The sequence below is a fragment of the Petaurus breviceps genome, unplaced genomic scaffold, assembly GCF_028583685.1.
Source record: "Petaurus breviceps papuanus isolate PSGF00001 unplaced genomic scaffold, PetGlider_PUasm1.0 346310, whole genome shotgun sequence".
Lineage (NCBI taxonomy): Eukaryota > Metazoa > Chordata > Mammalia > Diprotodontia > Petauridae > Petaurus > Petaurus breviceps.
In genome coordinates this window covers 1-21,546 of record NW_027186144.1, presented here as the reverse complement: position 1 = coordinate 21,546, position 21,546 = coordinate 1, and the positions used below count along the sequence as shown (strand labels likewise).

At 39.9% G+C, this 21,546-nt stretch overlaps 1 protein-coding gene across 1 annotated transcript; it reads left to right on the top strand.

Annotated features, from left to right (window-relative positions):
* Window positions 1-1,249: 1,249 nt before the first annotated feature.
* LOC138167982 (D-glutamate cyclase, mitochondrial-like) lies at window positions 1,250-18,117 on the top strand (the record flags this gene model as incomplete). The annotated part of the gene is made up of 4 exons (XM_069096959.1): window positions 1,250-1,403; window positions 9,586-9,784; window positions 14,617-14,767; window positions 17,933-18,117. Coding segments are annotated over 4 exons (674 nt in total), but the record flags the coding sequence as incomplete, so codon positions are not given.
* Between the last annotated feature and the right edge of the window lie 3,429 nt (window positions 18,118-21,546).

Sequence of the window (21,546 nt, the reverse complement as noted above, 5' to 3'; positions counted from 1 at the left end):
GAGGGGCTTTGTGGTGGACTTAATTAAGGTATAGCCTAGGGGTGGAGTAGTATTTAGAACAGGGACTTTGTAATTGATTGAATGATTGGAAGATCCTGGGGTGGGGTAGTCCTTGGAGATTATTTAATCACACTTAGTAAATGCTGTATTTTGAATGATGTCATGTTTTGATCTTCTCTGTTCTTGGTTTGTCACTGAATAAAATAGAGAGCACCTATGCTGGTATTTTGAACCTGGGAAGTTGCCTTTGCTTGGCATTACATTACAGTATGTATATGGATGTATACATGTATCTGTATATATATGTACATACTGTGTATACATATATGCACATGTGTATATATGTATACACACATAATTTGGTCAAATGGTATGTTAATTATTTATATATCTTGGATTCCAAACCCTTATCAGAGAAATTTGACACTACATTTTTTTTCCTATTCAACTGCTTCCCTTCTTATCCTAGGTGCATTAATTTTGTCTGTGCAGCATCTTTTCAATGTTGTATAATTAAAGTTATCCTATTTTTTATCTTTTGTAACTGCCTCTATCCCTTGTTTGGTTAAGAATATGTTGCCTGCCCAAAGCTGTGAGATGCATATTATCTGCTTATCTTCTAGGATGATCTTTAATATTAAGGTCACATATCCAATTTGGTGAAGTCTATGGATCACTTCTCAGATTTTTAAAAAAATTTCTAAAACAAAATACATAGGCTTACAAAGTAACCAATTATATTAAAGAGTTATTAATTTTTTAAAACAAGTTGTTTATATCTAGTATCTTTGCAAAGAAAACTCCAAATAGTGTCACAAAGAGTCAGATACAACTGAACCAACTGAACAACAATGGCAGCCATAACTGTAGTTGCACAGAGATGCATTGGGATGACGTAGGCTGCCTGTGATAGAGGCAGCATGTGATAGAGGAAAGAGGACCGTATCATAGGATCATCACTCTAGAGCTGGAAGGGACCTCAGAAACATCTAGTCTGTACTGATAGAAGCTCCCTTTAACCAATGTAATCATAGCTCCAGGCCTCCTCACTATTCTACTCAAAGAAGTTTAATTTTTAAAAAATATCCTTCTCTCAAACTCATTTGATCACATTTGGAACCACTGAATTTCCCATACAGTTTGTGTCATGGCTTTTAGAGACTGTTTAGTGAGATTTGCTATAAATGATGACTTAACTGAGCAACTGAATGTGTGTTTATTCATTCTCTTCTTAAAAAAAAAACCACAGGACCTAAACAGGCAAGTGTGGTGATCCTGCCCAGATCCTTTGCTGAGGACTTTGAAAAGTTCTGCCAGGCCAACAGTGGTCCTCTGCCCCTACTCTATAGGAGTGAGCCTGGTGAATGGAAGCTGCCTACTCTGAGTGCTGGCTTGGACATCAGGTGAGTGTGCCAGTCATGGAGAAGAAGGTTTGGGTGAGGGATGAAAGCAGAACATTGTATTTAGATGCTGAGCTGTTCCTGGTCTTCTATTTAATATGATTTGGGATGATACAGGATGGCCCTGGTTGCTACATGTTATAGAGAACTGTATCATAAGAAGAGGAGAGAACTTGGAGTCAGGAACACCTGAGTTCAAAGCCAGCCTCAGAAACTTCCTAGCTATGTGACTATGGACAAGTCATTTAAACCTCTGTCTGCCTCAGTTTCCTCAACTGTTGTAAAATGAAGATCATAATAGCATCTGTGTCCCAAGATAGTTGTAAGGATAAAATGAAATTATATTTGTAAAGCACTTGGCAAACCTTAAAGGGATATATGTTAGTTATTAGTTAATTATTATTATTGTTAATCATAATAATACTGAGGGACCTTAATGTCACACAGGTAGTAAACATTAGAGACAGATGTGAACCCAGGCCCTCCAACTCAAGATCCAGGATGTTTTTCCACTGGACTTAGGAGTCAAAATACCTGGGTTTGAGTTCCTGCTGTGCCCCTTAATAGCTGTATAGGCTTTGGAAAGTCACTCCATCCTCAATGAGAAGATCTCTTGTAAGCTGCCGCTAACTTTACTAACCTAAGCGCCAGCCTTAGGTTGTGTTCTCAGGAGGGAATAAAGAGACCAGAGACAACAGAGAGAGTTAACTTGTAGTTTATTTCAACATGGTCATGGGTATGCACAGGAAAAAGATCTGGCTCCTTATATACCTTAAAGAGAGCATGATTCAAGCCTGATCTCCTTGTGCATGGGGAGTGTGAACCAATGGAGGGCCCCCCCCCCACCCCGAACCAGTCATGTCAGCTGTTGCTCATCAAGTGAGCGGTCTTGTGGGAGACTTCCTTGTGAGTGGGCAACTGGTTTGTGGCCCTCAGCACTTCCTTATTCAGAGAGGCCTTGGAACCAAGAGGACCTGAGGCAGCTTCTGAATTCTCATGGGACAGAAAGTGCTTTGAACTCACATTGGCCTGTACAATCTCTAAAATCCCTTCAAATTTTAATTGTCTGGTTTTGTGAACCCCCTGGCCAGTATCTCCATTGTCCTGTTTCATAAATATTTATTAAACACCTGTTCCATGCTGGAACTGTGCTAGGTTTAAGATAAGTATTAGATAAGTCAATTTTCTTGTTTTCATGGAGCTTATAGGTTAGTGATGGTGTATGATACATGCGCAAATAGTTTTAGTAACAAATAGAATACAAAGAATTCCCAAGAGTTTATCATCTCTATGCAGATGATTCCTAGATCTCTGTATCCAGTCCTTGTCTCACTTCTGAACTCTAGTCCCAAACTTGATATCTGAGAGACATCTTAAACTCAATCTATCCAGAACAGAACTCATATTTCTTCCAAAACCTTCCATTTTTCTCAACTTCACTCTTACCATCAAAGGCACCATCCATCATGTTCCCATTCACCTAGACTCCAAACCTTAGTATTATCCTGGACTCCTCACTCTCACTCACTCCACATACCTGGTCATTTCTACCTTCACAGTATCTCTTGTATACACCTCCTCATAACTTACCTAGCCACAACCTTAGTACAGACCCTCATCACCTCTCACCTTGACTATTGCAATAGCCTTTCAACTAGACTTCCTACCTTAAAGATCTCCCCATTTCTATCCATCCTCCATTTGTGAATTTACTAAAGTAAGCACCCAGCTCAATAAATTCTAATGATTCTCTTACTTTTAGGATCAAATATGAAGTCATCTCCTTGGCATTTATAACATTTCATAACCTCTCCCCTTCTAGCCAGTCTTCTTATACTTGACTCTCCCTCTTCCACATAGTGTACATACGCTCCAGCCTTCCTGACCCAATTGCTGTTCTTCACACACCACACCTCTTCTCCCATCTTTCTGCCTTTGCATTGGCTGTCTGACCATGCCTGGAATGATCTTTTGCCTCACATCCACCCCTTACTTTCCCTGGATTCTTTCGAGACTTGGCTCATCCCCTACCTCCTACAGGAGACCTTACCTGGTCTTACTAGATGCTATTACCTTCCCCTCTAAGATTACCTTCCATCTATTTTGTATATATCATGTATGTATAAAATTATTTGCATATTGTCTCCCTCATTCAAATGGAAGCTCCTTGAGGACAGAGACTAATTCTTCCTTTCTTTGTATGGCCAGAGTATCATAATTTGAATGTCTGAATAAGTCAAATCCCTTAGTAAATGTAGACTATATCAAACATTCTCTTTAAAGTTGAATATCTAACAACTAAACTCTTAGGCACATAATAAGTACTTAATATTTGGTTATTAACTGACTGAATGAGTAGATGAGAGGAGCAAGAAGAGGACTCTGTGGTTTCCTGGAGGTGAAGGGTTATTACCAAATGCAAGGGGTGGGGAGAATCAAGATTTCATGGAGGAGGTTTCAAAGTATGGGGGGACCATGATAATTCCAAGACTTATGATAGAAAATTCTACCCACATGCAGATAAAGAACTATGGAGTCTGAATGCATTTCGAAGCCTGAAATTTTCACTTTTTTTCATTTGTGGTTTTCCCCTTTTGTTCTGTTTCTTCTTTCACAACATGACTAATGTGGAAATATGTTTAACATGATTGCACATGTATAATCTATATCAGATTGCTTGCCATCTTGAGGAAGGGGGAGGAAAGAGGAGGGATAAAAATTTGGAACTCGGGGCAGCTAGGTGGCACAGTGAGTAAAACGCCGGCCCCGAATTTGGGAGGACCCGAGTTCTGTTCTGGCCTCAGACACTTAGCACCCACACAAAAAAACTAGCCATGTAACCTTGGGCAAGTTACTTAATCCCAATTGCCCTCCAAAAAGCAAAAAGACAAAAAAAATTTTTTTTGGAACTTAAAATATTATAAAAAATGAATGTTGAAACCTATTTTTACATGTAATTTGAAAAAATAAAATACTATTAAAAGAGAAAAAAACAAAGTATGGGTAGAAATATAGTTGACAAAGGGTTGGTTAAGAGTAGGGAATTCTAGGGCTAATGAGCAGTGTGAGTTAAAAGTCAGGGAGGTAAATGAAGCATGATTGGGGGATGGTAGAAAGTCCAGTTTTATAGGAGTATACAGCTAGTCTGACTCAATTCAAATTCTATAGCTGGAAGTAGTATATTTGTTACAAAGGTTTCATTGTTTTTTCTTTTTTAGTTGGTAGGGGAAGGTGAGGAAGGCAGATTTTAATTCATTGAAAAAAATGTTTAAAGAAAGGAAAAAGGTGGGGCGGCCAGGTAGCACGGTGAGTGGGAGCACCGGCTCCAGTGTTGGGATGACCTGGAGATTGAGTCCCGGGCTCAGATGCTTGGCACCCACCCAGAAACACCTGGCCGTGTAACCTTGATCAAGTTACTTAACCCCAATTGCTTAGGGGCAGCCAGGTGACTCATTGAGTAAGAGCACAGGCGCCAGTGTCGGGATGACCTGGATCAAATCCGGGCTCAGATACTCAGCAATAACCACAGAAATAACTGGCCGTGTAAAGTTGATCAAGTTACTTAACCCCTATTGCTTTAAAAAAAAAAAAAAAAGGAAAAAGAAATCAAAAATCAATGGAAACCTACCCTCTAGTTTTAAGGGTAGTGTTTTTGGCAAAGTGGGGGCTGAATAAAGTATTACCAGGGAATTTCTAGATTCTTGTTTGATCAAATCCAATAAAGAGCTAAGGAGTTTAGGAGTACCTGTCCATTACAGACATGAGGAATACTGGAATTTATTTGGAAGTCCCTTTGGAGAAATTTCTCGTTGGTTTATTGTGTTTCATACATACTATATTTCATCTACCTGTCTCAGAGTAAAGGTGGAAATGTTTGTTGTCTTTATGCATTCACTGAAAAAACACTGATTGAACATCTTTTATGTGTAGAGCACTGAGTGAATAATTTAGGTTGCACTAAAACTTTTGGGACACCCTGTAAAAAGATGAAGAAAATATAATTCCTGACTTCATGGTAGTTCATTTCTTTAAAAGAATGAAAAATTAGGGTGACTAGGTGGCACAGTGAGTAAGAGCACTGGCCCCGGAGTCAGGAGGACCCAGGATCAGTTCCGGCCTCAGATATTAACACCCACACAAAAAAACTGTCCGTGTAACTTCGGGCAAATTACTTAACCCCAATTGCTTTAAAAAAAAAAAAGAATGAAAAATTTGGGGGAGTCTATGAGTAACTGGGGGAAAGGAATTATACCAAGTAACAAAATATTATTGTTCATGAAAGAGTCCTCTAACCACTGATAGGTCCTCCAGCCACTGCCAAAGATTTGGCTTAGAAAAAAAGAGTCAGAAAGTGTTGACAAAAATGCAGCTGTTCCTACTTTGTGATTTATCACCACCAAGTCCTTTGGTGTTCTCTGTGATCAGGCAGTTTAGCAACATAGAAGTAACTTAAAGATTCACAAGGATAAGTGGCCAGGAATGCCCAAATTCTATTTATTTTTAATTTTTATTTATTTTTTGCCTTCTGGAGGGCAATTGGAGTTAAGTAACTTGCCCAAGGTTACATGGCTAGTTTTTTTGTGTGGGTGTCAAGTGTCTGAGGCCAGAACCAAACTCAGGTTCTCCTGACTCAGGGGTCAGCGCTTTACTCATTGTGCCACCTAGCCAACCCTTATTTTTTTTTTATTTTTTACTTTTTTGCTTTTTGCAAGGGGGAAGGCAGGGCAATTGGGGTTAAGTGACTTGCCCAAGGTCACATGACTAATGTTAAATGTCTGAGGTCAGATTTGAACTCAGATCCTTCTGACTCCAGGGCCAGTGCTCTATTCACTGCACCACCTAGTCACCCCCCCCCCCAATTTTATAGCCACATCCCTTTGATATGATGAAATCCTACCTGTATCCTTCCTTTCTTCTCCTGAAATGCTATCACCACAAAACTAGGGCATCCAGAACATTGAATTGTAAGAGCAGAATGGTAGTAGCTGTTGTCAATTGCCATAAGGAGGAGGTCTAGCCTCTTTTCTACTCAAATACTGACTAAAGACAGCATATTAAAGGAGAGATAGCCTAGGCTCCTATACTGGACATTAAACTACAGTTCTAAAGATGATTTTGTTGAGAAAAGGAAGGGCAGGAGAGCCAGGTATGACTTCTTTCTTACAGAACTGGGCCAGAAAACCATTTCTTACTTGAGTATCTTTCCTTGGGTGTCTCTGTGGTGCATTGGCTTGGCACCCAAGAGACAAAATACACTAGAGGGCTGGACTGGGCTGATGCTTCCTCCCAAGGTCAGCAACAGTTGTGTTCTTGACACACAAGAGCCCTTTCCTGCTCTATTGCGTATGCTGGTATCAGATGTGAGCCCAACAGTTAATACGGTTTTGCACAGCAGTATTATGAAAGGTCATCTCAAATACTGACAGTGAAAGCCCTCTGTCTGTTATATGTGCTGGATGTAGATAGTGCCAGAATGGGAGACAGACTAGTACCGTCTTCTGGGCTGTGTGTACAGTACTACCTTGCTGCCTTCACAATTCAGTTATTCTGTCTTAATTGCTGGACTAATACTTAATAAAAATATTCTTGCCTTTTTCAGAACTAATGCCTAGGAGAAAGATGGAATAAAAATATAGAAAAGGTAGCCAAGGGGAGAAAGGAAGGAAAAGTTAAATCTTTTCATGTTTCTTTTCAATTACGTCTATAGCTCATGTTAGTCTGTTCATTCTTTCATGCATTTATTCAACAAATATTCAGAATCATAGAATGTAAGGGTTGTATGTTAGACTTAGGACTTCAAGAATCAGAGACATAAGCCAGGCTCCCCTTCTGTTAACTTGTGAGTTTATTGAATACCATGCAAACTAAATTACATACTTAGGCATAAGAAGTACAAGAGATGCATGTTCTTTGGTCAGCTTTGCTGCCACCTGCTGGGTATCCATTTCTGTTCAGCTAATTGAAATGAAGCTATATGTATAATTGCTCCCAGAAGGTCAGTTCTATGTAGATAATTATAGGCTAGTTTGGGGCAGCTAGGTGGTACAGTGAATAGAGCACTGGCCCTGGAGTCAGGAAGACCTGAGTTTAAATCTGGTGTCAGACACTTAACTAGTTGTGTGACCTTGGGCAAGTCACTTAACTCCAATTGCCCTGCCCTCCCCCCTCCAAAAAAAAAAAGCAAAAAAAAATTATAGCCTAGTCACTGGATATCCCATAGTTCTTTTATTTGGTTTAAATTTTGTTCAGTTTATTTTATTTTTAAAATTGTTTTTATTTCATTAAATATTTCCCAGGTATATGTCAAAAAAATTTAACACCTATTTAAAAAAATTTTTGAGTTCCAATACCTCTCCCTTCTTTCTGTTCCTCCCTCTCTTCCCCTCTCTTTAAGGAGGCAAGCAATTTGCTATAGATTATACATGTGAAGTCTTATAAATCATGTTTCCATATTGGCCATGTTGAGAAAGAAAACACAAATGAAATAAAACAAAAATAATTTTTTAAGTATGCTTCATTCTTCATGTAAAATTTATCAGTTCTCTTTTTGGAGATAGATAGTATCTTTCATCATGGGTCCTTTGGTATGCCACTGAATAAGTAAATTACTTTAGGTAGAATGTCACTTTTATCATATTTTCTCAGCGTACCCACAATGAATTAATATTTCTCCAGTTTTTTAGATCTGTCTTCATTTGTGTGACAAATGTTTTGTAGTTGTGTTCATATAATCCTTGGGTTTTTCTTGGAGGTAGACTCCCAGGTATTTTATATTGTCTACAAGATGACCCATGGTTCCAGAGGGCTGTGTGGTTTTATACTGAGGTTAATAAATCTTACAGATGTACCAAGCTAGAGCTTACTACTTACTTGATAAGTCTAAACTGTTGGTAAAACTCCTTTGAGTTAGGACTTGTCCTGTGGCTATTCACCAGTCATTCCAGATAGAATCAATTTTAGCAGCATGTTATCCCTTCTCCCATCCTGAGAAGGCCTAGTCTGATTGGTTTAATCAGTCCAAGCATGTTGGAAGACATCTTTCAGGTGATTTAGCCTTGGGGGGTTCTTAACCTGCAGTCCTTGGACCCCCCCCTCAAAGGGAGGATGGATATATTCTAGAAGGTCCATGAACTTGGAAGGGAAAAATACATCTTCATTCAGAACTGATTTCCTTTGTAATCTTATATTTTTTTATTTTATGTATTTAAAAGCATTGCTCTGAGAAGGGGTTCACAGGTTTCTCCAGACTGCCTAAGGGGTTCCATGTCACACATGAAATCTAGTCCAACTAGATTTTATAGATGAGGAAAATGAGGTATAATATAATGATATTCTAGATTTAAGGAAGAGAGACACAACCTACACTCATGAAGAATATTCTTGAGCCAGTCACTTAACCCTGTTTGCCTCAGTTTCCTCATCTGTAAAATTAGCTGGAGAAAGAAATGGCATACCACTCCAGTATCTTTGCCAAACAAACTCCAAATGGGGTCATGAAGAGTTGGATATGACTGAAAAATGACTCAACAAATAAACCCAAAAGGTCACATAACTAAATTAATTGCAGGGATGGAACTAGAAACCAGTTCTTCCAATTCTCATTCCAGAGTTCCAGTATGATGCTTGTTTATTGAGTATCTACTGGTTCATTATCAGAGGATTTAGGTTAAATCCCAGCTCTGCCACTATGTAACTTTGAATAAGTCACTCAGTCACTCAATTCCTTACCTGTAAATTGAGGAGGGTAGAATAGATGACTTTTAAGGTCCCTTCTAACTCTAAATCTATGGCTCTAATCTATGAAAAGATCTGAGATGCTACATGGGATAGTGGATGAGGAACCAACTTAGGAATCAGGAAATAATTGAGTCAAAGACACATATTAGCCATGTAACCACGGGTACATCACTTGACCTCTAAATACTATAGGCTATTCTCTGAACCATAAATTATAAAGGAGTTGCCAATATGCACTTGGTGGGGAGAGTTTCTATACCTGGAGTTCCTGGAGATGATGAAATCATAGAATTAAAAAAACCCATATCTTATCAAAAAAATAAAAAGAAAAAGTAATTTTACTATGTGTAAGGCAAGTTATATGTACCTGAGAACAAGGAAGGAAAAGAATTGGACGTTGCCAGTTGTAGAACAATCCATGACTGCAATTTTCTAATGATCACACCAGAAATGATGGTCCACAGTACAAGAAATATGAGTTTGGTTCCTGCACCGACAACTTGACAAGCCTAGAAGGTTATTCGGAACAGCTTAAAGACATGGTCACATTCTACTTGGACCATAGCATCTCTCCTAAAGAGGTCATGCAGAAGGTGGGGATTCCAGGAAGGAATAAAGAAAGTCACTGCAACATGGGCATATACAAGGTAGGTCCTGGGCAGAAAAGTATCAGAATGGATTTAAAAATTTGACTTTCTTTCATTCTTATATTTTAACTAGCCAGCTTTACTTTGAAGTCCTTGGTTTGGCATTTAAAATTTGTCATAATATAGCTCCTTGTTACCATCTCCAGTCTTCCTTAGACTGTAAGCTCCCTGAGGACAAGGACTGTCTTTTGCCTCTTTTTGTCTCCCCAGTTTGTATCTCACAGTGTCTGGCCCATAATAGATACTTAATGAATGCTTAATGATTGATTCTTATACTTTATTCACCTCCAGCCACCCTAGCCTATTTGCTGTACCTGACACACCACATTCCATCTCCCATCTCTCTGCCTTTGCAGCAGTGGTCCCTCATGCCTGGAATATTCTCCTGCCTCACCTCCATCTCCTAGTTTTCTTGGATTCCTTCAAGAGTCAGTTAACATTGAGCTAGGCTCTTAGCTCACTCCTCTTTGTATCTGCTACTCTGCCTGGTTTCAGCTTCATGCAACAAGATACCCCTGGTTCCTCCCCTTTCCTGTCTCCTTTTTATATGTTACTCTCCCTCCTCCGCTTTGGATTGCAAGCTCCTTGAGGGCAGGGAATGTATTTCTTTTTATTAATTGTATTCTCAGCACTTAGCCTAATGCCTGGCACATAGTAGGTGCTTAATAAATGTGTATTGGATTGGACTGGAGGCTTTTTCTATTTCCCACTGCTGCTATTGACTTTCCTTCTGAGCCTTCATCTATTCTGTTTACAATTTATTATAACCTAGTTAATTACTGGGGCAACTAGGTGGCAAAGTAGAGTGCTGAGCCTGGAGTCAGGAAGACATATTTTTCTGAGTTCAAATTTGGCCTTAGACACTTATTAGCTGTGTGACCCTAGGCAAGTCACTTAACCCTGCTTGCTTCAGTTCCTCATCTATAAAATGATCTGGAGAAGGAGATGGCAAATCATTCCAATATCTTTGCCAAGAAAACCCCACATAGGGTCACAAAGAGTCAGATACAACTGAACAACAAAAGTTATTTACATGTTGTTTCCCCCACGGAATGTGAAATCCTAGAGGGCAGGGGCCATTTTTACCTCTTCACAGTGTTTGGCATATAATAGCTACTTAATAATTGCTTTTTGATTGGTTGATTACAGCTATGTTACTCGAGACTGTTGGCCATTTTTTTCTTCTTAAGGCTTTGGGCATCGCTGCCCAAATTTAAAAAACAATTCATTAAAAAAATTTTTAAATTAGAGTTAGGGTTTAAAATTTTTAATTTCTTTTAAAAAATTTAAAATTTAGGAATAATGAGTAGGAGTTGCAGAAGGACAGATTTAGACTTGATAAATTTTTAATGTATATATCTTTCTAGGTTTAAGGCACAGCATCATCCCTGTGATAATGGAGCTGGATAAGTATATGTCTCAGGATTTATGATGAAAAAACTGCTGGGTCTTTAGCTACTGTATTGTGTCTCTGTCGGGAAGGCTGTGTCACATTCTTGACTTCGTCATATAGTCTTCAACTGATCACAAATGCAGAGTGGCCATAATTCCTATGGGCTTATTGGTAGTGTCTGAGTACTACAGTATCATGGACACAGGATTTTATTCAACCTCTTATTCTTCAAGATAGCCTAACCTATGTCACTCCCTTCCCCAACCAATTGTAACATTTCTTTTAAACCACAAATCTTAGAGTTCCTTTGAGCTCTAAATGGCAACCAGTTGATTCAGCTCAAAAAGTGCTTACTAAGTATCTACTAGGGCCAAGACAGGATTCTGGGTTCTAAGGACATAGAGACAAAACGAATCTATCCCCTGACCTCAGGGAGCTTACATTAGGCAGCATTATGTGGTTAACTGAAAGAACACTAGACAGAGAATCAAGGAACCCAGGTTTAAGTTCCATCTGCCACTAGCAGGGCAGTGGGCAAATCATTTCTCTTCTCCTCATCTAGAAAAAGGAGGGTTGGATAATGTGATCTTCAAGGATGCCTCCCCACTCTAACATTCAATGATTCCATTTTTGATGTTGTTTTCAGTCATGTCTGACTCTTCATGACCCCATTTGGGGTTTTCTTGGCAAAGAAACTGGAATGGTTTGCCATTTCCTTACAGATTGAGAAACTGAGTCAAATAGAGTTAAGTGACTTGCCTGAGATAACCCAGCTAATAAGTTTCTGAGGTTGAATTTGAACTCAGAAAGATGAGTCTTCCTGGCTTCTGGTTCAGTGCTCTATCCATTCTGGTGATTCCATAACTAGAAACAGATCTTATGTGTCAATCTTTTGTAGATGAAGCATGAACCTGGAGTTTTCTTTTATGGTTAAATATTTAGGATATTCTGTAACCTGGTCCTCCTTCTAATAGGTGATATGCCTTTGTGAGAATAATAACAATAATAATAACACTATATAAATTTCATGGTATGGCAGAGTGTCAGGCCTGAAGTCAGGAAGATTCATCTTCCTGAGTTTAAATCCAGTGTCAGACATTTACTAGCTGTGTAACCCTGGCCAAGTCACTTAACCCTTTTTTGCCTCAGTTTCCTCATCTGTAAAATGAGAAGGAAATGGCAAATCACTCTGGTGTCTTTGCCAAGAAAACCCCAAATGGGATCACAAAGAGTCAGATACAACTGAGAACACCTGAACAACAACCACAATGACAACAAGGACTCTCAGGTCAAGGGAAATCTGTTCTACATCAGATCTAGATGAAGGTATATTTTCATGACTTCAGCTAGCCATTTTCCTCAATGGGTCCTGTGTTCAAATTTTGGCTGGCTACTTACTACCTACATGACCTTGGCCAGATCATTTTCCCACCTGGGTCTCAGTTTGCTCTTCTGTAAAATAAAGACACCGGACTAGATGATTTCTAAGGTCCTTTTCAGATCTAAATCCTATTAAATCCCTATCATATCTGATTATATTCATTAATTAACCAACCAGACTTTGTTAAGTGCCCCCATGGCCGTTTTCTGCTAGCAAATCCCAGTTTCTCATTGATTCTATCCTCGTGGAGCTTCCATTTTTCAGGAAGGACTACCAGGCCAGCCATGTTCACTCTCTGCGCCCTGTTCCTGACTCTTTGGACTTCTTTCTACACTATGCCCCCCATGTGGGTATGTGCTACCACCTCACTCACATACAATCTTCCACTCCCTTTTATATGTTGTCTTCCTCTATTAAAATGTAAACTTCCTGAGGGCAAGGACTGTCTTTCTTTTGCTTCTATTTGTATCCCCAGCACTTAGCATGATGCCTAAGATATAGTAAGCATTTATTAAGTGCTCACTAACTGCTGTATACTGGACACTCTTCCAGGTGCTAAGGATACAGAGTCAAAAATGAAATAGTCGGAGCGGTCAGGTAGCACAGCGAGTAAGAGCACCGGCTCCAGTGTCGGGATGACCTGGGGATCCAATCTGGGCTCAGACACTTAGCACCCACCCAGAAACACCTGGCCGTGTAACCTTGAGCAAGTTACTTAACCCCAATTGCTTTAAAAAAAAATGAAATGGTCCCTCCCCTCAAGACACCTGCATTCTATTTTATTAGCTCAGCTTCTCCTGTGCTTCCAAAGGGGGAAACATCAGACCCCTCAGAAGTCTAAAATAATTTTTGTGTGAATTCATGTGAATATGTTCACTTATATTACTTATAATCATGTTATGCTTAATTATATTATTTAACATAAATAATATTAAGATAACTCACACATATAATGCTTTAAGTTAGGTTAAAGTTAACATATTCTCATAGATTTAAATACAGGTCTTTGAAAAAGAGCTTTTGAGAAGGCTTTTTAAAAAGAACCAAGATGCCAAAACCCTTTCAATGGAAAGATTCACTCATCAAAGGCAAGATAAATCTTCCTAGGCTTCTTTAATCTTTTTGAAAAACTAGATCTGTAATTTCTTATACATAGGGAATTCCCAGAGAAGAACTTCCTCTAGCAAAACAGGTCTGCAACAACTTGCCTAGGATATTGAGAAGTTACATCATTTGCCCAGGGTCACACAGCTAAAATATGACAGCACTCAAAGGTCAGCTCTCTATCTACTATTCCACGATGATTCTTTTGCTATGTGTGCTGTAGAAGATAGAAAGCTAGCTTCAAAGCCAGGAAGACCTGGGTTCAAATCCTGCCGCTGACAAGATGGCTTATGTGATCCCAGGCAAGTCATTTAACTTTTCAGTATCAATGCTCTTTGTTGTTGTTCAGTCATTTTTTCTCAGTTGTGTCCAACTCTCTGTGACTCCATTTGGGGCTTTCTTGCCAAAGATACTGGAGTGGTTTCCCATCTTCTCCAGCTAAATTTTACAGAATAGGAATCAGAAAACAGGGAATTATGTTTTGCATGACTTCACATGTATAATTGATGTCATATTGCTTACCTTCACAAACGGTGGGAGAAGGGAGGGAGGGATAGAATTTGGAGCTCAAAGCTTTTTAAAAAATGTTTAATAAATTATTAAAATGTTAAAAAAAGAAAAATGTTAAAATTTTACATGTAATTGAGAAGTATTTAATGAAATAAAAAACATATTGAATTGATAAAAAGAGTTTTCTCATCTAGGAGTTCCCTTCTACCCCTGAAATCACAGGTCTAGCCCCTGTGCCTGTCCTTCCAGGATATGAGATCTGGAAGGAACTTCATAGGTTGTCTTATTGAATTACCTTGAATTTTGAAAGGATTTTGTTTGACTATACTTTTGTGGGGGAAGTGGGTGGGTAATGATAATGGTGCAAAAAAAAGAGGGGAGGGAGTTTAAAAAACACATCCTGAATTTCCACTAATTTCATGTTCTCGTGGTATACTTTGCTAGACAGCTATTCCTTGCTCCACTGTTGGCAGCTTTGGCTGCCCTCTAGTGGTTACCATGACACCTATTCATAAGGACAAACTGGAAACTGCTCTACGTGACATTTACCTGAGCAGAGGTCTACAAGGAGTGCCCATTCACATTGGCTGCCCAGGTCAGTAACTTAACACGGGTCCCCACTGTCCAAGTATTCTTCTGCCCCAGTTTGAGACTATACAGAAAAAGCAGATGGCTCAAAAGGAGTGTGGCATTCCATTGCACTTCTGGGATGGCGAATATAGGTCAAAGTTAGCCTGGAACTCTCCCCCTAACTCCCCCCACTTCCTTCAAGTCTCAGCCTTTCATGATTCCCCACCTTGAGAGTAGTGCCTTCCCTCTGCTGATTCTCTTCCATTTATCTTCTCAAACATCTGGATGGCACAGTGGATAGAGTGCTGGGCTTGGCATCAAGAAGACTCACCTTCCTGATTTCAGATCTGGTTTTGGACATTTACTAGCTGTGTGATCTTGGGCAAATCACTTAGCCTGTTTGATGCCTCAGTTCCTCATCTGTAAAATGAAGTGGAGAAGGAAATGGCAAACCACTCCAGTAACTTTCCCAAGAAAACCCCAAATGGAGTCACAGAGGGTCAACGTAACTGAAAAGACTAAGCAACAACAAAATGATTCTGAGTCCTCATGAAAAGTCAGACACAACTGAAAAATGGTTGAACAACAAAGGAAACTGAACAAGAACAATATCTTGTTAGCAATAGTTTTTTTTTTAATGTTATCTTCCCTGTAGACTGTAAGCTCTTTGAAGTCAGGGATGGTTTCTTTGTATCCCCAGTGCCTAGCATAGAGCCTGGCCCAGAGTAAGCACTTAACAAGTGCATCTTGACTGACTGACGAATTGACCAAGGAATCTGAAAGACCCTTGTAGAATTTGGCATTGAATTTTATCAGGGTCCCATTCTTTTTGAAGGTAGGCTGAGGTCCCATTGGGTAAGTCTGTGATGCCAGTAATCCACTTACTGTCTTCCTCTTTGGAAAATCAGAATGTGAACATCAGGAGTCACTTAATCTAATTGTACCGGAACAAGAATCCTCTCTATATCCCTGACAAGTCTATTTGAAGACCCCTCCCCCCCACACTAATAGGGAACCCACTGCTCTCCAGCCCATTCTCCATTTAAATAAGGCTAATTGTTAAGCTTTTCTTTCTATCAGGCACAAATCTGTCCTTCTGCAACTCCTACTCACTCATTATTGCTAATTCTACAAGTCTAATAGCTCTTCTAACATGACAGCCTTTCAAATACTTGAAGAATTATCATCTCCCCTTCCCCCACACCTCCCAGAAGTTCTCATGTCCTGGCTAAACACCCCCAGTTTCTTCAGCCATCCTGGCAGTTCTCCTTTACATTTCAATCAATCAATCAGGCAGGCAGATATCAAATGCCTTTTATGTGCCAAGCACCAAAAACAAAAGACCAAAACCAACATGAAACTACCTCTTTTATGGGATTGAAATGAAATGATGCATTGCTCTTACGTTTGGAAGCAATGTTTGTATACGTAAGTAGCTAGTGTATAAAAATAGGAAAATATAAAAGTTGAATATAAAGTGGTACTGAGGAAAGGAGAAAGGGAAAGAGAGGAAGGAGGAAGGAGGGAGGGAGGGAGGAAGGGAAAGATGGCACTAGAAGTTGGAGGGGGCAGAGGAAGGGTTAAGAAAGGACTTTTCCAGCTTGTCAATGTCTTCCCAAAAATGTGGTGCCCAGAAAAGAATACAGTATACTAAAAGTCATCCCACCAGGCCAGAATCCCATCAACTCCCTTGTTCTGGACATTTAACCTAGTCCAAGATCACTAGTGGGAATGGTAATATTTTGTAGCCATTGGCCTGAGAACAGGATGAGTGTGTTTGTTCCCTGTGTGATTTAGTTTGCCCAATAATGCAAAATCCTGGAAAGAAAGCTGGATAAAACTCCATTGAAAACAGACTGTGATCTCTCTATTGTAGAGAATTCTTGGGGTAAAAACTATCTCCACTAATGTAAATCAGCAACTCATCTATAACTTATAGTCTTAGTTGTCTGGGGTCACTTGCCTGTGATCATATAACTAGTAAGTGCCATATGCAGGAGTCTTCCTGAGGCCAAGCATGGATCTCTAACCACTAGGCAATGATGCCTTTGTATTTTGTTAAAAAAACATATAAGAACATACCATTTTTTTTTAAAGCAATTGGGGTTAAGTAACTTGCTCAAGGTTACACGGCCAGTTATTTTGTGTGGGTGTTAAGTATCTGAGGCCAGAACCTATCCTGGGTCTCCTGACTCTGGGGCTGGTGCTCTTACTGAACCACCTGGCTGCCCCTCATGCCATCTTTTTTATGCAAAACTGATGACTCTGGCTTATATCAGTAGTCACATTTCTACAAACGGAAATGGGTATACATTGAGTGATTCATACTCTCTGACCCTGTCCTCCTTATATCCAATGACATTTTTCTAATACGCAGCCAGTCAGGGCTCAGAAGTAAAGTCTGTGGCTAGAAAACAGCTTTGATTTGTACCATTAATGGGGCAGTATGAGGACTGAAATTATTGCCTGCACTTTGCTAAGTCCTATGTTCTAACCAAAGGAGGAAATTAAAGAAGATAAATCTCATATGAAAAACTTACTGGAGTAGATAGAGTGCTGGGCCTGGAATCGGGAAGATCTGAATTCAAACTTGGCCTTAAATAATCAATCAGTCAATATTTATTAAGCACCTCCTATGTGCCAGGCATTGTGTGAAGCACAGGGATATGAAAAGAAAATGTTCTACTTGTGGTAGAGCCTTCCAAGCTTGTACTGGTCTGATCAGCTGCTCAGACACACTGACACTTGTCTCTAACACAGTGATGTCATTGGTCCTCTTAGAGAATGAAGAACAACAGCCAGCCTAGAACAGTGCCTGGCACATAGTAGATACTTAATAAATGCTTATTTCCTTTCTTTCTTCCTTATTTCCTTCCATATTTCTTCCTTTCTTCCTTAGTTCCTCCCTCCCTTATTATCTTCCTTATTTCTTCCTCCCTTATTTCTTCCTTGCCTTTCTTATTTCCTCTTTCCCTTCTTCCCTCTCTCATCCCAAAAGGTGTTTTAAAAAAAACCAGAACCCTATGTGAAAAGCTCCGTGTGTGTGTGTGTGTGTGTGTATGTGTGTGTAAGACTTCTCATTCTCTTGACATATATGTCTACATATACATGTTTCTCTATTTCAGTTTCACCAGCTCAGAGGTGCATCTGTCTGTATAATATATCACCTTTCTCCATCTGCTCTCTCTAGACCTGTTGGGAATCGAAGATAGTTCCAAACCAGACTATGGGGAACCAATGATGCTTCAGCCAGGAGATGTCCCGGTGTTTTGGGCCTCAGAGATGACAAGCCTGGAAGCTGTTAGTGGCTGCAGTGAGTATACTGTCATTATGATTTCTTTTTCAGGGAAGGTGATGTAATCTAAATGAATTCATGGCCATGGTCTTTGTTAGGTTTAACACCGAATTTAAGAACAAAGAGTAGCGTCATGCCATCCACAGCCAGCTCCCCTGGAATTAACCTCTGTATTTTATCACTTAGAAATTAATGTTCTCTACTCTCCCAGTATTGAATTTCCATTCTAGGGAATCCTTCTAATGCTTGGTACAGCCCTCATCATGGAGAAAGGCAGCTGAAATGGGAGCCAGTTCAGTCTTTTTGCCCTGAGCACTGGACAAGCACAAGGAATAGGGAGGAAACACTAATTATTTTGTCCCTTTCCATTTCACTGCAGTCATCTTCAGAGTTCATAGATGACCTTCTGTGTGCTCTGCATACACCTTGCATGGACACAGCTATTTACTTGTCTCTCTCAAAGTACGACTTGTGAGAGGGGAGCATATTTTTGCCTTTCTCTGTATCCCCAGCACTTAGCACAGTGCCTGGCATATAGTAAGCTCTTCATGAATGCTTGTCAACTGACTGAAAAAAATCACAGAATCTTAAACTTGGGAGAGAACTAGCCGACACCACCTATATAGACATTTCTACAACATTCCCAGTAATTGGTCATTTAGCTGTCTCTTCACTCTCTTCTCCTTTTTTAATAGTGACTCAGTATTGTAGTATTGTATTCAGGGCAGCTAGGTGGTGCCATGAGTAGAGCACTGGATCTGGAGTCAGGAGGACCTGAGTTCAAATCTGGCCTCAGACACTTAACACTTACTAGCTGTGTGACCTTGGGCAAGTCACTTAACCCTAACTGCCTCTACAAAAAGCAAAAAAAAAAAAAACCCAAAACAAAACAAAAAAAAACACCCTCTAGTACTGTAGTATCTCGCTGGGTGTATAAAGTGTTCAGGGAGGATTAGCACCTCTGGTGTTAAGCCTTGCTAAGCCCTTTTTGGGGCATCCACTTTTGGTGTACACCTGTCACCTGACTCTCACCTGTGGCTCCAAGAAACTGTAGCATGTCCATTCACCACACCCCAGTAAAACTGTCTAAGCAGACAGGTTAAACCAGGTAGAGAGTAACTGACAGACCTTAAACCCATCAGTAAGTTAGTGGGTTGTCTAGCCCAAGCATGTGAAGACTTCCCTGATAGGATGGGTGGATGAGAACAATTTGTTCCAAGAGGGTTGTGAAGACATCTGCAGCAGGCACTGTGGATTGCTTAGAACTTTGTCCAACATCAAAGATTCCAAGGCCCTCCACAGCATTCCAGGCCATTTCCAGAAAAACCCTGATTTTTCTCTGGCCTTCAGTGACTCTGGAAGAGAAAACGAGGTGTATGACTTTGCACAGTTCTGCCTCATTTAAATCCAGTTCATGAACAAGTCACGACATCACCCCATGATGTCACTGATCCTCTTTGAGAACAAAGGATGGATGAAAACAGCAACTACAGTATCTCTCTTTACTCCAGGCTCTTTTAAAGATTACCTATCTTGACTGAGCAATCATAACTGTCAGTTTTTTCAATACTGTTTAGATATTATTTACCTAGTCCTGGTAACTTGAACGTGGATAACCTGCCCATCTCCTCACTTATTAGCATGTTCCACTCCATACTAATCATTTTCGTTCTATACTGTACAATGCAAAAGTCATTCTCTTTGGACATGAGCATAGAAACAAAACGAGACCTGGATAATTCAATCTTCCTGGGGTAGCTAGGTGGTACAGTAGAGTGCCAGGCCTAGAGTCAGGAACACTGGAGTTCAAATCCAGCCTCAGACACTTACTAGTTAAGCAATCCTGGGCAAGTCACTTAACCTAGCTTGCTTCAGTTTCTTCATCTATAAAATGAGCTGGAGAAGGAAATGGAGAACCATTCCAGTATCTTTGCAAGAAAACACTAAATGGGGGCAGCTAGGTGGCGCAGTAAGTAAAGCGCTGGCCCTGGAGTCGGGAGGACCTGAGTTCGATTCTGGCCTCAGACACTTAACAGTCACACTAAAAACTAGCCGTGTAACCTTGGGCAAGTTACTTAACCCCAATTGCCCTCCAAAAAAAAGCAAAACAAAAAACCCAAACCACTAAATAGGGTTAGGAAGAGTCAGACACACTTGAAATGATGGAGCAACAAATCCAAAGAACTGGCCTTGTTTGCCCTGAATCAACCAAGACTCATTTGTGGTTCCTTTCCTTAAAGCACATACTGGACACACAGACCAGGACTAATTTGTCAGCAGCCACCCCTGGTGTGGGGAAGCATGGCACTAAGAACTAACAAATAAACCCTTTGCCCTTCCCTCCTGAGGAGGCTTAATGGAATACCTATCATTCCTTTTATTCCTAGTGGTGACTAAGAACAAGCCAAGAAAATGCCCTGGAGACTCAGGAAAGCACTAGAAACACTGATATGGTAGCAAGTATTAGCAACTCTGCTGCAAGTGACAAAGGTTAATCTCCCCATTACACTCGCTTACTCAACCTGGCTTCCATATTCTATCCACATCTTTTTAAAATCTGAATTTGTCTAGTTCCCTGTATCTGCATCCATCCCTTTAAGCAGTTTTCCCTTTCTTCTCTCACTATTTGAATAATTTCTGATGACTTTTTGCAGCTCTGCCTCACTTAAGTCCAATTCGTGCTCAAGTCAAGACATCACCTTCATGATGTCATTGGTTCTCTTTGAGAACGAAGGAAGAACAACAATAATTTCTGCTTATCTTTAGAATTTTGGTCTTGAGAACTTCCCGTCCCTGTCAGACCAACTTCCCCTTCAAAATATTAAGGTACTGAGTCCCAGCTATCCTTTCTTTGAATCCTATGAAAAATGCTTTCCCCAAACCTACCTTTCAAGTCATACTTCCTGAATTTGCTCCTCACCTTCATGAACTCCATTATTATAAGTGGTCACTTTTACTCAAATGTCCTCACATTCCTATTTCAATAACCTGTTCTTCCTTGTGGGTTGAAATCATCCGATAATAACTCCTCTTATTGAGCTCCAGAAGAATGGAATGAATATGAGCTTTTCATATTTGAATTATGCCCAGTCAAGCCAGTGTAGAAACTGGTAAGATGATTCAGTGAGTGTAATGTAATGCCAAGGAAAGGCAACTTCCCAAGGTTCAAAATACCAGCATAGGTGCTCTCCATTTTATTCAGTGACAAACCAAGAACAGAGAAGGTCAAAACATGACATCATTCAAAATACAGCATTTACTAAGGGTGATTAAATAATCTCCAAGTACTACCCCACCCCAGGACTTTCCAATCATTCAATCAATTACAAAGTCCCTGTTCTAAATACTACTCCACCCCTAGGCTGTATCTTCATTTAGTCCACCACAAAGCCCCTCTTCTCAAATGGAGATTAGTTTCCAAACATAAGTAAAGTACCTTCATTTGTTCAATCACAGAGCACAAAAAGGTCAAAAGTTCCCCACCCCTGGATCACAATTGAATCTACCCC